Here is a 16,325-nt window from a genome sequence, read left to right as displayed (position 1 = left end):
TCAGGAATTCTGGGAATTGAAGTCCACGAGTCATAAAAGAGCCAAGGTTGCCTACCCCTGTCCTAGACCATCTCAGACAAATGACTGTCCAGTCTCTTCTTTAAAACCTCCAGTGATGAAGCATCCACAACTTCTGGAGGCCAGCAGTTCCACTGGTTAATTGTTCTCACTGTTAGGAACGTTCTCCTTAATTCCAGGTTGCTTCTCTCCTCGATCAGTTTCCAACCATTGTTTCTGGAAGGAAAAGCAGAATATAAATCTAGTGCAGAATAAAACAAAATAAAACAAAGTAAAATGTCTTTTCGTAAACAACAGCAGGCAACATAAAACAGAACCGTCTTGAGGTCATCCGTTTAAGCCAGGGCTGTCCAACCTTGGCAACTTTTAAGACTTGTGGACTTCAACTCCCAGAATTCCCCAGCCAGCTGTGCCAGTTTCAAATACAAATGTAAAGCAAGCTATGCTGGCTGGGGATGAGGAATTCTGGGAGTTGAAATCCACATGTCTTACCAAGTTGCCAAAGATGGACACTCCTGGCTTAAACAGATGACCTCAAGATGATTCTGTTTTACCTTGCCTGCTCTTGTTTCCTAAAAGACATTCTGGTTTCCAGACCTCATTGTCCTCAGGTAACTCCCGGCCCACGGCAGGATTTACAACCTGGTGCCAAACCCAAACCGCCCACCTGATCAAGATCTTCCCAGGAGACTAAGAGTATTAATTATTATTATTCCTCCACTGCAGCGTTTCTCCACTTTGACAACAGCCTCTTAGGTTGGGAAGAAATTAGAGAGGCTTTTTTTATTATTATTATTATTATTATTATTTTCTGTCCATCAGCAGAAGGAGTCTCCAAAAGCTGAACAGATTTGGCGACCAGAAACAGGCCAAAAAAACCCAACCATAATTGAGGCTGAAAAGGGACAGAAGCTGACGGGGGGGGGGGGTATAGCTAGCAGGAAAAAAGTTCCTTCTTTCTCTCTCAGGGGGGTGGACTAGAAGACCTCCAAGGTCCCTTCCAACTCTGTTGTTTATTTTCTCTCTCTCTCTCTCTCTCTCTCTCTCACACACACACACACACACACACACACACACACATGGGGTTGGACTAGAAAACCTCCAAGGTCCCTTTCCAACTGTTTTTCTGTTATTCATTCTCTCTCTCAGGGGGTTGGACTAGAAGACCTCCAAGATCCCTTCCAACTCCATTGTTTTATTATTCTCTCTCTCTCTCTCTCTCTCACACACACACACACACACACACAAACACACACACACACACACGGGGTTGGACTAGAAGACCTCCAGGGTCTCTTTCCAACTGTTTTTCTGTTATTCTCTCTCTCTCTCTCTCTCTCTCTCTCTCTCTCTCTCTCTCTGTCTCTCTCTCGGGGGTGGACTAGAAGACCTCCAAGGTCCCTTCCAACTCTATTGTTTTATTATTCTCTCTCTCTCTCTCTCTCTCTCTCTCTCTCTCTCTCTCTCTCACACACACACACACACACACACACACACACAAACCCACATTCAGCGCTGACCCCAAACCACTCCGAAAGCCCCCTCCTCCTCCTCCTTCCTCCTCGGCTGGTCACGTGACCCAGAGCTGGTCACGTGGTCCTCTCTCCCGCACCCCCACGCCCGCAGCCAATACACGTGTCCGGATTAGGCTCTGGGGAGAAAACGCGCTTGCACACGCGCACCCTTGCAGATCACGACTTACTACTGCTGTTACGTAGAAGAAAGGGCAGGCTCCCCCCCCCACCTCGTACTTTATGGGGTGGAGAAGCACTGCAGGAGGCCCGTAGTACGTCCCGTCTCCTTCATTTACTCCGGGCTTTATTCAGCCCAAACCCCAAAGCAAAGAACGTTCCTTAAGACAGTGTTTCCCAAACTTGACAATTTTAAGGCAGGTGGACTTCAACTCCCAGAATTCCACAGCCAGCACTGCTGGCTGTGGAATTCTGGGAGTTGAAGTCCACCTGCCTTAAAATTGTCAAGTTTGGGAAACACTGCCTTAAGAGAAAGGATCTACCCCTGAAGCTGCAACGTGCCGTCCGCGGGCGAATCCGGAGAGGCGGACTCCAGGCTTGGCAGAATTCAGGGTTGAAATAATAATAATAATAATAATAATAATAATAATAACAATAATAATAATAATAATAATAATAATAATATAATAATAATAATAGTAGTAGTAGTAGTAGTAATAGTAATAGTAATAATAAAAAAAGTTGGAAGGGTCCTTGGAGGTCATCAAGTCCAACCCCCTGGTGGGGCAGCTGAAGATGGACTGTATGCTTCCAGCAACCCCTTGCACGGTTGTTGTTGTTGTTGTTGTTGTTTTAATGAAGGGTAGATTCTAAATCAGGGGTCTTCCAACTTGGCCCTTTGATGACTTGTGAAGTCCACAAGTCATCAAGGGGCCAAGTTGGAAGGCCCCTGCTCTAAATGAAGCCAATCCATTCCCTATGCTGCGCTGTGAAAAAACACAAATTCATGGTGGTTAAAAAAAAGAAAGAAAGACTACATTGCGAGGTTGTTGTAAAACGCACGCTTCCTCGCCACCCTGCTTCCCCTTGCAAGCCGCCGGAGGGCCGTCCCGCTTCCGCCCAGCCCAAAGCGCTTCACTTTCCCTCCCCGCCCTCCCGAGGCTTTCCTCGTGGCCTCCTTTCCTTTGCAAGGAGGAAGGAGCGCGTCTCCAGCCCAGGCGCGCCTGAGCGCCTCCGGATTGTTTGGTATTGGTTCTGGGCGGTTTTGCCGCACCCGCCCGCCTGTCCCCGCCCGCCGGCGGTCGAGAGCCGGGCGGGGAAGCCCGAAGTGACTCAAGGACGGAATTCCCCTGGGCGGGTGACGTCACGGGCTCCGGGCCGCGCGTGCCACTTAAGGGGGAAGCGCTGCGGAGCTGAGCGGGAGCGGCGAGCCCGGGTTTGCACATTCCCACGCGTCTTTCTCCGCCGTAAGTGACCCCGCGGCCTCTCTCCAACCCCCCGGGCGTGGGAGGGGGTCCCGCTGGGCTTGAATGCCGATGAAGGAGGCAGTTTGTAGCTTGGGGTTTGAAATGAAGGGGTCCTGGGAGGTCTCTGAGCTGCGCGGTTTTCTTGCAGACGTTGCATTATCCTAAGTAGGGAACATCATCCGAGGGGTTTGCAGAGAGGAGGAAGAGGAGGAGGAGAACAACTGTGGAGTCCCTGGTGCTCTCTCAGCTTGCTTGTTTTCTTGCAGGCGTTTCATTAGCCAAACTAGGTAACTTCATCAGTACTAGAAGGGTGGGGGGTATACAGAGAGGAGGAGGAGGAGACAATGACTATTGAGTCCTTGGTGCTCTCAGAGCTGGGCAGTTTTCTTGCAGACGTTTCATGACCCAACTAGGGAACATCATCAGTGCTAGAAGGGTGAGGGGTATACAGAGAGGAGGAGGAGGAGGAGGAGGAGGAAGAAGAGGAGGAGGAGGAGGAGGAGGAGGAGGAGGAGGAGGAGGAGGAGAAGAAGAAGAAGAAGAAGAAGAAGAAGAAGAAGAAGAAGAAGAAGAAGAAGAAGAAGAAGAAGAAGAAGAAGAAGAAGAAGAAGAAGAAGAAGAAGAAGAAGAAGAAGAAGAAGAAGAAGAAGAAGAAGACAATGATTATTGGGCTGTTTTCTTGCAGACATTTCATGACCCAACTAGGGAACATCATCAGTGCTAGAAGGGTGAGGGGTATACAGAGAGGAGGAGGAGGAGGAGGAGGAGGAGGAGGAAGAAGAGGAGGAGGAGGAGGAGGAGGAGGAGGAGGAGGAGGAGAAGGAGAAGAAGAAGAAGAAGAAGAAGAAGAAGAAGAAGAAGAAGAAGAAGAAGAAGAAGATGAAGAAGAAGAAGAAGAAGAAGAAGAAGAAGAAGACAATGACTATGGGGTCCTTGGTGCTCTCAGAGCTGGGCAGTTTTCTTGCAGACGTTTCATGACCCAACTAGGGAACATCATCAGTGCTGGAAAGGGGGAGGGGTATAGAGAGGAGGAGGAGGAGGAGGAGGAGGAGGAGGAGGAGGAGGAGAGGAGGGAGAAGAAGAAGAAGAAGAAGAAGAAGAAGAAGAAGAAGAAGAAGAAGAAGAAGAAGAAGAAGAAGAAGAAGAGTAGAAGAAGAAGAAGAAGAAGAAGAAGAAGAAGAAGAAGACAATGATTATTGGGCTGTTTTCTTGCAGACATTTCATGACCCAACTAGGGAACATCATCAGTGCTAGAAGGGTGAGGGGTATACAGAGAGGAGGAGGAGGAGGAGGAGGAGGAGGAGGAAGAAGAGGAGGAGGAGGAGGAGGAGGAGGAGGAGGAGGAGGAGGAAGGAGAAAGAAGAAGAATAAGGAAGAAGGAAAAAAAGAAGAAAGAAGAAGGAAGAAGAAGAAGGAAGAAAAAAGAAAGAAGAAGAAGAAGAAGAAGAAGAAGAAGAAGAAGAAGAAGAAGAAGAAGAAGAAGAAGAAGAAGAAGAAGACAATGACTATGGGGTCCTTGGTGCTCTCAGAGCTGGGCTGTTTTCTTGCAGACATTTCATGACCCAACTAGGGAACATCATCAGTGCTCAAAGGAAGAGGTGTTTGCAGAGAGGAGGAGGAGGAGGATTGTGGAGACCTTCTCTGTGGTTTTCTTGCAGACGTTTCATGACCCAGCTAGGTAACATCATCCGTGCACAACGTCTGCAAGAAAACAACCAAGTTCAGAGAGTGCCAGGGCCCCTCCTGTCTTGAATGGCATGCAACTTCTGCTTGAGTTGCAAGGAGGGGGGGGTCTTAAGGAGGAAGTGGACGAAGGCAGAAACTTGAATCGGTCAGCCTTTCATGAGATCCTTAGGTTTTTCTGGCTGCAAAGTCAACAATTTCTCTGAATTCAGCTGACCGAGATAGAGACACAAACACGAACACACAAATGGCTGACAGGATCTTTTTCTTCTCTGTTCAGGCCAGTGTGTTGTGCTGGTCATTGAGCAAAATAAAGAATGACAGAATAACAAAGTTGGAAGGGACCTTGGAGGTCATCTAGTCCAACCCCCTGCTCAGGCAGGAAACCCTATACCATTTCAGACGAATGGCTATCCAGTCTCTTCTTAAAAGCTTCCAGTGTTGGAGCATTCACCGCTTCTGGAGGCAGGTTGTTCCATTGGTTAATTGTTCTCACTGTCAGGAAGTTTCTCCTTAGTTCTAGGTTGCTTCTCTCCTTGATGAGTTTCCATCCGTTGCTTCTTGTCCTGCCTTCAGGTGCTTTGGAGAATAGCTTGACTCCCTCTTCTTTGGGGCAGCCCCTGAGATATTGGAACACTGCTATCATGTCCCCCCTCATCCTTCTCTTCATTAAACTAAACTTTTTTTCACTAGACCAGCCATCCCTAACTCCTGCCGCCCTTCTTCATAGTTTTAGTCTCCAGGCCTTTAATCATCTTTGTTGCTCTTTTCTGCACTCTTTTCAAAGTCTCAACATCTTTTTTTTGTAATGTGGTGACCAAAACTGGATGCTGTATTCCAGGTGTGGACTTTAGAGCTATTAGATTCTAGCTCCCATCATCCCATCAGGATAGTCAGCTAACAGCTATGTTGTATGGGTGAGGAGGGTCATCACTTAATATATCCACGTTGCACCATTTTTCAAAAGTCTGGAATCCAGGCAATAGTAACCAGTTCAATCACCCCTTCTAATTCCGCCATATTTCCATGCATGTGTTTTATTTAACTTTCACTTCTTAAAGCAGGTTTTGCATATTACTTGCCCATTGTAAACTTGGGGCGTGTGTGCATGCATACATATGAGTCATTCCTCCAATTGCCTTCCTCAAAATAATCGTTGGTCTAGTGTAAAATCTTTAAACCAAGAGTCACTTCTTCATGAAGTGCTTCTCTGTGGTTTCTACCAAGATTTTCGGCAACGGTGAGTAAACGAGCTTGAATTTCAGGGTTTGAATTTTGCATGAAGATAATTTTTTTGTTTGCATGCAGAAGTAATGGGTGGAAGGACATTAAAGAGAGACCCAGTCTGGAACAATAACCAATTGGGGACATAAGCCAAGGACTGGCTGTATATCACCTGTATGTGAGTTTTTTGTTTGCTTCTTTCTTTTACAGTTTTGTTTTGCCAGATCATTTAGTGGTTTCCATTTAGAAAATGACCATTGATTGTTTTTGCTTCTCTGCTTTGATCACGATTGCCCTCTTGAGCTACAGCAAAAGGCCAAATTCAGCTTTTCACCCTTCATTTTTCTCTCTCTCCAAAGGTTGACCTTTCACTGCTTTCTGAAATATACAACCTTGGTACATAGTTTCTTCAGAAAGTCGAAAGGAAGGAAGGAAGGAAGGAAGGAAGGAAGGAAGGAAGGAAGGAAGGAAGGAAGGAAGGAAGGAAGGAAGGAAGGAAGAAAGAGAAAGAAAGAAAGAAAGAAACGGAAAGAAAAAAACGGAAAGAAAAAGAAAGAAAAGAAAAAGATAGATAGAGAAAGAAAGAAATAGTAAAGAAAGAAGAAAAAGAAAGAAAAAAGAAAGATAGAGAAAGAAAGAAAAATAGAGAAAGAAAGAAAAGAAAAAGATAGATAAAGAAAAGAAAGAAAGAAATAGTAAAGAAAGAAGAAAAAGAAAAAAAGAAAAAGATAGATAGATAGAGAAAGAAAGAAAGAACCAAAGAAAGAAAGAAAGAAAGCCTGAAAAAGGAGAAATCTGAAAGAGGTTCACAGGAACTTAAAAAATAATAACAGTGTTATACGTTGAAGTTGCTTCCCAAAGGAAAAATCAAGAGCAAAACCAAAAAAAAAGAAACAATTACCACTCAAGCACGGCTTTCTAAAATAAAGGGCTGCCCTTTATTTATTTATTTCTTTAAAAAAAAGGATGGCTGGTCCCTCTGCATCTTGGCCACCCATCCCGAAGACGGCCGCCTTGATTGATCTGTGGCACTTAGGGCCCGACATTTCCAATCTAGAGTACATAAGTTCGCTACTCAGTGTAGACCAAATCCTACGTACCAAAACCCTCCCAGGGGCCTCGGCGTATTTCATGTGCTGCCGGACCCCCGACCGTGAAAAGAATGATGAGCAGCTTGAGACAGCCTTAAAAGATTTACATTGTGGGGACGTGGTGGCTGCTGAAACGTATGTTGAGGCCTTATACACCGTTAAGCAGAAGCTGGACGAAAAGGGCGTGGAAAAATTCGCCCTCCTGTTGTCCTGGCAGAGAAAATCCTTAGTGAGGAAGCATGTTGACCAGCTCTTCACCGGACTTTACCAGTTTGAGTTGATAGAGCTGCCCCTGAGTATCAAAGAACAGCGCTTGAAGAAGTCCTTGGAATCCCGGAGCCAAATCCAACCACGCTTAGATCCCGAGGTGGAGAGAATCCAGAAGGAAATAAACCAGTTTTTGGAAAGCCTTCCCAGTGTGAAAGGAAACCTCACAATCCTCAAATCTTCACTGATCCCAGGTAACCTGGGAAATATTTATTTATTCACTGTGCCCACCCTTATTATTCTGACGAATAACTCAAAGCACCCAAGGGAGCACGTTATTTATGACGGTCGCAGCATCCCGGGATCCCTTTTTAGGATCTTTTGAGAAGGAAAGTCAGCCGGGAAGACAGATTTTCGCTTAACGACTTTGTCGCCGACTTGACAACCGCGGTGATTCATTTAGCAACTGTAGGAAGAAAGGTCGTAAAACGGGACGAGCTCGCTTCACAATTAGCTTGCTGAGTAACGGAAAGGTTGACTCTCAGTTGCGTTCCTAAGTCAAGGACTAGTGTAACTTTTAGCGTTGTGGTTGTTTTAAAATGGCTTGTGATATAGGAACAAAAATGAAACGCAGGAAGCAAATAAAAAAAACAAACTGCGTGGGCACAAATGAACAGAGGTAAACAGAAAAAAAAGATCACAGAAAATAAATCAGTATTGAAATAGATGTACGTGAAACAACAACAACAAAAAAATCCATTCTTAACCTGCCAGATCATCTTTTCTAATTGTGAGGAATATTGATTGGACTTTCCACAGCATTGATAATAAGTAAGCATGTTCATTTGTAGAAAGTGAGCTTCTGACTTCAATTCACAGTTCCAAATCAGATACTTTCAGTAAACTTTTTAGCTTGCGGTAAATCCAAAAGTCTTCGTGCTTCCATAGATTCCAAATAGTCTATATAGTTGCGTTTAATTCAGTGACGCATTCGTGTCTTTAGGCCAAATATCTCTTCACAAAAGCAGATTGATAATTTAATATTAATTAATATTACTGTAAACAACTGGATATTAATCCATAGTAAACCAAAAGGGTGCCATGGTAGAACAAGCCCAAATGATACTGATTTCCTCAGAAATATTAGATTTCTAACATTCAAAGGTTTAAAAATACATTCCTTGCTGCATATCCTTGGAGGGATTTTTTTGTTTTGTTTAACAAAGTGCACTATAAGATCACAGAACACAAATTTAACATTATTTAAAACGTTATAGGCTGTTAATTTTCTGGTTTCGTGTGGTTTCCTGCTACTATCTGTATAATCCTTTCTAACTAATATTAAACAGTATTAAATGTAGATTTGGGAGCTTTCAATACTTGTCTAGTAATATCAGTAATTTAGGAATTTTGGTTGCTGCTATTGTGTCAGGTCCAATTTTATTTTAAAAAAATAAATAAGAAAATGAGCCCAAAGTCATCGCAAATAAACTGCTTTTAATATATTTTGTAACCCTTAAGAAAATAATAAGTTCTGAATAAACAAGAGAGCAATTTTTGAACTGGAGTCTGTTTGCTGGAATTCTTAACCAGATTGAGTTTTTTTTTTAAAAAAATGCATCTTAAAATCATAAGGAAAGTTATGCTTACGCTCTGAACGTAATGCTTTTTTTTTTCCTTTTGCGTTTTAAAACTTTTTTTAGAATGTATTTTCCTGCATGGATTCACAACAAGAACAGGCGGCATCTCGTATATACCAACGCTGAGCTCTTTAAATCTCTTTAGCAGTTCTAAGCGGCGGGACCCACCGGCTGTGGTTAAAGAAAACCTCCGAAGGTTGTCCCAGGCTGCTGGATTCAACCCAGATATGTATCACAGCGTGAAGGTGAGACTCGGAGTAACTAAGGAGATTTCTTCTTGGGTCGAACTGTGGGGTCCTGGGTGCTCTCTGAGCTGGGTGGTTTTCTTGCAGACGTTTCATGACCCAACTAGGTAACATCTTCAGTGCTAGAAGGGAGGGGGGATTGTGGAGAGGAGGAGGAGGAGGAGGAAGAGGAGGAGGAGGAGGAGGAGGAGGAGGGGAGTATGGGGTCCTTGGTGCTCTCTGAGTTTGGAGATTTTCTTGCAGACGGTTCATGACCCAACTAGGTAACATCATCAGTGCTAGAAGGGAGAGGGGTTTGTGGAAGGGAGGAGGAGGAGGAGGAGAAGGAAGGAAGGAAGGAAGGAAGGAAGGAAGGAAGGAAGGAAGGAAGGAAGGAAGGAAGGAAGGAAGGAAGGAAGGAAGGAAGGAAGGAAGGGACAGATTGTGGGGTCCCTGGTGCTCTCTGAGCTTGGTGGTTTTCGTGCAGACATTTCATGACCCAACTAGGTAACATCTTCAGTGCTAGAAGGGAGGGGGGATTGTGGAGAGGAGGAGGAGGAGGAGGAGGAGGAGGACTGTAGGGTCCTAGAAAGGAGGAGGGGAAGGAAGGAAGGAAGGAAGGAAGGAAGGAAGGAAGGAAGGAAGGAAGGAAGGAAGGAAGGAAGGAAGGAAGGAAGGAAGGGATAGATTGTGGGGTTCTTGGTGCTCTCTGAGCTGGGTGGTTTTCTTGCAGACGTTTCATGACCCAACTAGGTAACATCATCAGTGCTAGAAGGGAGGGGGGATTGTGGAAGGGAGGAAGAGGAGGAGGGGGGAGAGGACTTTATTTTATTTTTTTTTGAAAAGACATTAATGGGGTCCTCTGTTGTCTGAGCAGATGTTTCATTACCCAACGAGGGAACATCTTCAATGCTAGAAAGAAGTGCATATAAACAGAGAGTAAACCCCACTCCCTTCTAGCGCTGATGATGTTCCTTAGTTGGGTCATGAAACGTCTGCAAGGAAACAAACTGAGGAAGCACCCAGATGTTCACAATTCCCCTCAACCGGTGATTTAAATTCCTTGAATTATGGAGTGACTCTGCGACTATTGGTGGAGGAAGTCCTAAAGGAAACGGGTGGAACCAAAGAAGGGTCCTCATCCAGTTTTTCACGCGGCCCTACTTGTTCGTTGGTGAGTAGGTCAACCACGCCAATGACGTCTGGGTGATGGGAAGACCCCAGCCCAAGAGCTACGATGGAATCGTAACTGACCAAAGAGGAGTGACCATCGCAGCCCCTGGAGCAGACTGCATTCCTCTTCTGTTTGCTGACCCGGTCAGAAAAGTTTGTGGAGCTGCCCATTCAGGTAAACCAACACCTGTGGCTTTGTAGAGGTCAAAGGTTGCGTGCCTGGTCCAGCTTTCCATATCTATCCAGTTCAGGCGGGCTGTGAGTCTCCTGGGTGCTTGAGGCAGAATTCTGCGCCGTGCATCTTTGCCACAGTATACAAGGAGTCCTCCAGTTACATCCACAAGGGAGCCCGGCTTTTTTTTATTATTATTATATTTTTGTGGCTAAGGGAAACATTTGTTAAGTGAGTTTGCCCCATTTTACGACTTTTCTATAAAAGAAGAAGAAGAAGAAGAAGAAGAAGAAGAAGAAGAGGAGGAGGAGGAGGAGGAGGAGGAGGAGGAGGAGGAGGAGGAGGAGGAGGAGGGAGGAGGAGAAGGAGGAGGAGGAGGAGGAGGAGGAGGAGGGGAGGAGGAGAGAAAGAAGATGAAGAAGGAAAAGAAGACGAGGAAGAAGAAGAGAAGAAGAAGAAGAAGAAGAAGAAGAAGAAGAAGAAGAAGAAGAAGAAGAAGAAGAAGAAGAAGAAGAAGAAGAAGAAGAAGAAGAAGAAGAATGGAAGGAGAAGGAGAATGGAAGGAGAAGGAGAATGGAAAAGAATGGAAGAAGATTTGAAGAAGTGAAAATAAACACGTCAGCAATGTGTACAGACTGCTTGCTGACTTCAGGTGATTGTGACTTGCCAAAAAAATGTTGACTTGCATAAGGAAGATTGTGCTGCTCTCCACTTCTTTTGTTGCTAGGGTGCCAAGATTTTTTGCCACTACTTCCTCGTTCTTTGTCTTGGGAAGTCGGGATGGCGAGCACGTTCTGTTCTCCGGGTTTTGAAAGGCTGAGTCACCTCGAGCAGTTTAAAATAGTTCACCTGAAAAGGGCTAAATAAGATGAACGACGGTTGTTGTCGTTCTTTTCCTATCTACCGAGGGCCCGCAGGAAATGAAATTCCCACGCACCTCGGGGATTCCGAGGGATCCCGTTTTGGTTGCTTTGTTTTTCTTTAAAAACAAATTGATCTTGCTTGCGGAAAACTGGCGATGAAGGTTGCAAATGGAGATCATATGATCCTGGGACATTGCCACGGTCATAAATATAGGCCATGAATTTTAGACAGCGGGTTTTGATCACGTGAGCGTGGGAACCCTACAACAGTTGTAATTGCAGCATCTGTCCTTGCACATTCCTACAGGGTACAGTATAGGACAGTGATGGCGAACCCAGTGTGGCCCATTGGGGTGTGTGTGTGGCCCATTGGATGGGCGTGGCTGCAGTGGTAACGGCAGACTGGGTGGGACTAAAAAGTTCAATCAATCAATTCCAACTTTGCAAGATCTTTTTTTTCCCCCGCGAGAAGTTGAAATTGACTGATTGATTGAACCTTTTTTTTTTTTTTTGCACACAGCGGCGGAGGCCTAAAGCGAAAAGGTTTTATAAAACCCAGCTGAAAGCCTCGGACTGGGGCGACGGTGCGCGTGCCCATAGAGAGGGCTCTGCATGCCGCCTCTGGCACCCGTGCCATAGGTTCGCCACCACTGGTATAGGATTTGCAGGGTTATTTTGCATATTCTTGCATTTAAATCCCTAAACGCCCAAGTTGCCTTATTATTGTGGTCTGTGTTTCAGGCTGGCAAGGCACCCTGCTAGGGGTGTCTATGGCTGTAGTTACTGCTATGGCAACGGAATACGGTTGTAAGGTAAAGGATATCCTCGTAGTTCTTGGACCGTCTGTTGGGCCCTGTTGTTTTACGTTACCCAAGGAATCAGCAAGAGAATTTTACAAGATTGATCCGACCTGCGTCAGATGTTTGGAGTCACCCAATCCGTACGTCAATATTCGGAGGGCAACACGGTAAGCTGGGCCTTGAGGATCCTTTAGAACAGTGGTTCTCAACCTTTTTAATGCCGCGACCCCCCCCAACCGGTCGTAAGTCGAGGACTACTCAACCGATCGTAAGTCGAGGACTACTCAACTGGTGCAGCACCGTTTGCAGAATGGGACTTTTGGCGGGCTTAGCAGGGCAGAGACAGCCTGGACAATCCCTATTGGCTTTTGAAAGCCAATAGGATTAGACTCTATTCAAGAGAGTCTATTCTATTAGCTTTCAAAAGCCCATAGAATAAAAGGGAGTAGCACAGCTAAGGAAAAGGGGGAAAAAATGGCGGACTGCGTTGTTTGGCGACCCCCGTGAAATGGTCGTTTGACCCCAAATGGGGTCCCGACCCACAGGTTGAGAACCGCTGCTTTAGAATAATAGAATAACAGAGGTGGGAGGGACCTTGGAGGTCATCTAGTCCAACCCCCTGCTCAAACAGGAGAGCCAGACTATTTCAGAAAAATGGTTGTCTGATCTCTTCTTAAAAACCTCCAGTGATGGAGCACCCACAACTTCTGAAGGCAACTTCTGTTCCCCTGGCTAATTGTCCTCACTGTCAGGAAATTCCTCCTTAGTTCCAGGTTGCTTCTCTCCTTGGTTAGTTTCCATCCGTTGCTTCTTGTCCTTCCTTCAGGTGCTTTGGAGAATAGGTTGACCCCCCCTCCTCTCTGTGACAGCCCCTTTAATATTGGAAGATTGCTGTGCTATAAAATAACATTAATTGCATTCATTAATACCTGAATCCTCCATGCCCCTGTTTATGATTTTTATCTATTTTTTTTTAACATGCAAGTTGCCTTATTCTGCTATTAATATAACTTTAGAAAGCTGAGATGTTAGGAATTGGGAACTTCTGATAATGTTGATCACTTTGAAGGTTCTAAATATCAAAGATAAACACAATAAAGTTTTCCAACAATAATTCCTGCTGGAAATGTTGATTATCCATTTTCCCCAGTTGGGAAATGACTAGTTGCTATTTCGTCGTAATTTTGTGTGTGTGTGTGTGTGGTGATTTAATAACTACAACCTAACATGGTCTCTTTTGGTCTTCCCTTGCAACAGACGTCTCCTAGAAGCTGGAGGGGTCCTACCGGTGAACATTCAGGACGATTCCATCACAGACCCAGAACAAAACATTACTCTTTGCACATCGTGTTATCCCGACAAGTTCTTCTCGCACGTTCGAGATGGAGAAAATTTTGGGACACACATTGGCTTCATATCTATTAAAGACTAAAAACTGTATCCTAAACCGTGAGAATCATTGATGAAGCCTGATTAACTTTCCTTATTCGTAGAAAAATCCTAGACAATACTTATAGTTTCCAAACTATAAACTTTTAAACTGTTTGCAACAAAAAGTTGCAGGGTTTGGGTATGGCTAGACAAGAGAAAAGAAGGACTAGGAGTGTCATGATAGCAGTGTTCCAGTATTTAAGGGGTTCCTACAAAGACAAGGGGGTCAAACTTATTTTCCAAAGCACCAGAAGGAAGGACAAGAAACAACGGATGAAAATTAATCAAGGGGAGAAGCAACCTGGAATGAAGGAGAAACTTCCTAACAGTGAGGACAATTAACCAGTGGAATGGCTTGCCACCAGAAGTTGTGGGTGCTCCATCACTGGAGGTTTTTAAGAAGAGACTGGACAGCCACCTATTTGAAATTGTATAAGATCTCCTGCTTGAGCAGGGGGCTGGACTAGAAGACCTCCAAGGTCCCTACCAGTTCCATTCTGACCTTCAAATGCTTCTGCTGAATCTTGTGTTCCATAACTCAGTGAGGATTTATTTTGCCAAAAAGGGAACACAGAGATTTAAGCACTTGTCCATCAGCAATTGATGCCTAGATGAGCAGAGATTAAGGTTAACATCAGACCCACAATCAAGAAGTAAACAATACCCCAATCCCTGAAGTGCCCAACAAGTTAATAGTAACAGCCCAGCCAACTTCTAAGGCTGTTCCCACTAACATTGAATAGGGTAGGCCACGAGAATGGAAACAGACAGCAAACCACACTCCCTACTAACACTGATGGTGTTACCTAGTTGGGCAATGAAACGTCTTCAGGAAAACAACCAAACTCAGAGAGCACCAAGGACCCCCTCAAGATTATATTTCTACATGTACTTATCAAAGCTTCGTTTCAGACGGAAAGTTACACCTGAGTGTTGTGGCCGTTCGAGATGAAGATTTGATCAGAATAATCGTGGTTATGTCCCTTAACCCGGAAGCCTCATTTCAATCTTTTAAATAAAGTATAGATGTTACAAACACATTCACTCATCCTTGCGCATTTCTTCAACCTATCAGAATAAGCAGGAGTTGGCATTTTTCTTGCAGTTGAGGAACTATCTGTTTTTTTTTACGCCTAGCTCAATTTTAAGCATCTTCATTCTTCTCTATTCCAACTTTGCTTTGTCTTCCTTCCAATGTGTGTGTGTGTGTGTGTGTGTGTGTGTGTGTGTGTGTGTGTGTGTGTGTTTTAAAACCATTTTGCCTGGTCATCCTCTCTGTTTTACAATATTTTTGTCCCCCTGGATGTGGGTGTTAATGCAGAAGGTCCATTTAGGTGTTTTTTTTTTCCTAACTATTCAGTTCCAGACCTGATTCACTGGGTGGCACTGTGTAGTTAAAAATGCCATTTAACACACACACACACACACACACACACACACACACACACACACACACACAAACCCTTGCAAGATCTGTCAATCAATCAATCAGAATAGAGCTAGAAGAGACCATTTAGGCCCTCAGCATTTTGGAAAGCCTTTTTTCTGTCTGTGTAATTCTGGAGCTTTGCTCCAGAGAGAGATGTTTTTATCAGATGGGGGGGAAAAAATAATGCAGCTCTTATTTATACGCAATTTGGAATCTATCCGCTCGGTGGATCAATACTGCTAAGCTGTATAAATAAAATCCTGAATTTTACTGCTTTGTGCCAGATTAAGGGGAAGGAAGACCTGTTGACCTTGTCTGCCTTGATAGCTTCTATTAACCATGTAAATCCAATATAATCGGGGAGGAAAAAAATACGTGGGTTGACCAGGAGCAAAGTCTCCTTAACAGGAAATCACTCCGTATGTTTTTTTTCCCCCACTTCCTCTCTTTGTCTGCCAGCAATATACTGCCACGATATATAGTCTGTGGTTAGTGGGAAGGCTTGGTTTTTCACAGGGGAAAGCAAAGGAGGGGACGTCAAGATTAATATAATTGTTTAATAAATTTGAATCTGCAGGTGAGAGGAATCGGAATCTCGTTGCATGGAGCAGGTGGCTGAAGAATTAATCCCTTAAAATTGAGTCCCCATTGCAGTGTTTCCCAACCTTGGCAATTTTATGATGTGTGGGTCACAACTCCGGTGTTTCTCCTTGTGGTCTCTCACCTACGACTGTCCTGGCTTCCACCTTGAGGCAAAAAAATCCTTTTTACACCCCCTTCTCCCCAAAAGACATGACTTGTTAGCAACTTCCTTCCTCCGTGTTCTACGAACGCGACCGTGGGGATGCGACAACGGTCGTAAGTGTGAAAAGGGGGCGTAAGTCGCTTTTTTTCAGCGCCGTTGTAGCTTCGGTCACTAAAGGAGGGCTGTTTGCAGTTCCACTCAAACAGCAGTTCCTTGTATTGGGAAGACGTTTCAAACCCCAAACAGGAACGTTTTCCACTTTACGCCAAAGGCCGCAGCTGCCAGTAGAACCAAACAGTGAGGACAATTAACCAGTGGAACAACCTGCCACCAGAAATCGTGGACGCTCTATCACTGGAAATTTTTAAGAAGAGGCTAGACAGTCACTTGTCTGAGGTGGTATAAGTTCTCCTGCTTGAGCGGGGCTGGACTAGAAGACCTCCAAGGTCCCTTCCAGCTCTATTCTATTCTATTCTATTCCATTCCATTCCATTCCATTCCGTTCGATTCCATTCCGTATTTTCTATTCTATTCTATTCTATTCCATTCCATTCTATTCCATTTCGTATTTTCTATTCTATTCTATTCTATTCTATTCTATTCTATTCTATTCTATTCTATTCTATTCTATTGTCACTTGTCTCAGATGGTATAGGTTCTCCTGCTCAAGTGGGGGGGGGGCTGGAC

At 44.6% G+C, this 16,325-nt stretch overlaps 1 protein-coding gene across 5 annotated transcripts; it reads left to right on the top strand.

The window, feature by feature from the left end:
- Positions 1–2,855: 2,855 nt before the first annotated feature.
- LACC1 (laccase domain containing 1) lies at positions 2,856–13,480 on the top strand. Of its 5 annotated transcripts, XM_039366713.1 has the most exons (6): positions 2,856–2,956; positions 5,948–6,037; positions 8,865–9,046; positions 10,208–10,373; positions 11,975–12,200; positions 13,291–13,480. In XM_039366713.1, the coding sequence occupies exons 3-6, from the start codon at positions 9,029–9,031 to the stop codon at positions 13,463–13,465; spliced, it is 585 nt and encodes a 194-aa protein (XP_039222647.1). In that variant the 5' UTR covers positions 2,856–2,956; positions 5,948–6,037; positions 8,865–9,028; the 3' UTR covers positions 13,466–13,480. The 5 variants fall into 5 exon arrangements, with proteins under 5 accessions (XP_039222647.1, XP_039222648.1, XP_039222646.1 ...); XM_039366714.1 differs by lacking the exon at positions 5,948–6,037 and having other exon boundaries at positions 2,887–2,956; XM_039366712.1 differs by lacking the exon at positions 2,856–2,956 and having other exon boundaries at positions 5,208–6,037.
- The last annotated feature ends 2,845 nt before the right edge of the window (positions 13,481–16,325 follow it).

This window comes from Crotalus tigris, unplaced genomic scaffold (assembly GCF_016545835.1).
Source record: "Crotalus tigris isolate CLP2741 ecotype Arizona unplaced genomic scaffold, ASM1654583v1 scf7180000020351.1464749751:1500972, whole genome shotgun sequence".
Classification (NCBI taxonomy): Eukaryota; Metazoa; Chordata; class Lepidosauria; order Squamata; family Viperidae; genus Crotalus; species Crotalus tigris.
The sequence above is the reverse complement of the archived record's forward strand: the minus strand, read 5'-3'. Positions and strand labels throughout refer to the sequence as shown.

Coding starts and splice junctions, on each gene's coding strand:
- LACC1 (XM_039366710.1), top strand. CDS start 6,830: ATGGCTGGTCCCTCTGCATCTTGGCCACCCATCCCGAAGACGGCCGCC. Junction 7,416..8,864: donor CAAATCTTCACTGATCCCAG/GTAACCTGGGAA, acceptor AACTTTTTTTAG/AATGTATTTTCCTGCATGGA. Junction 12,201..13,290: donor AATATTCGGAGGGCAACACG/GTAAGCTGGGCC, acceptor CCCTTGCAACAG/ACGTCTCCTAGAAGCTGGAG.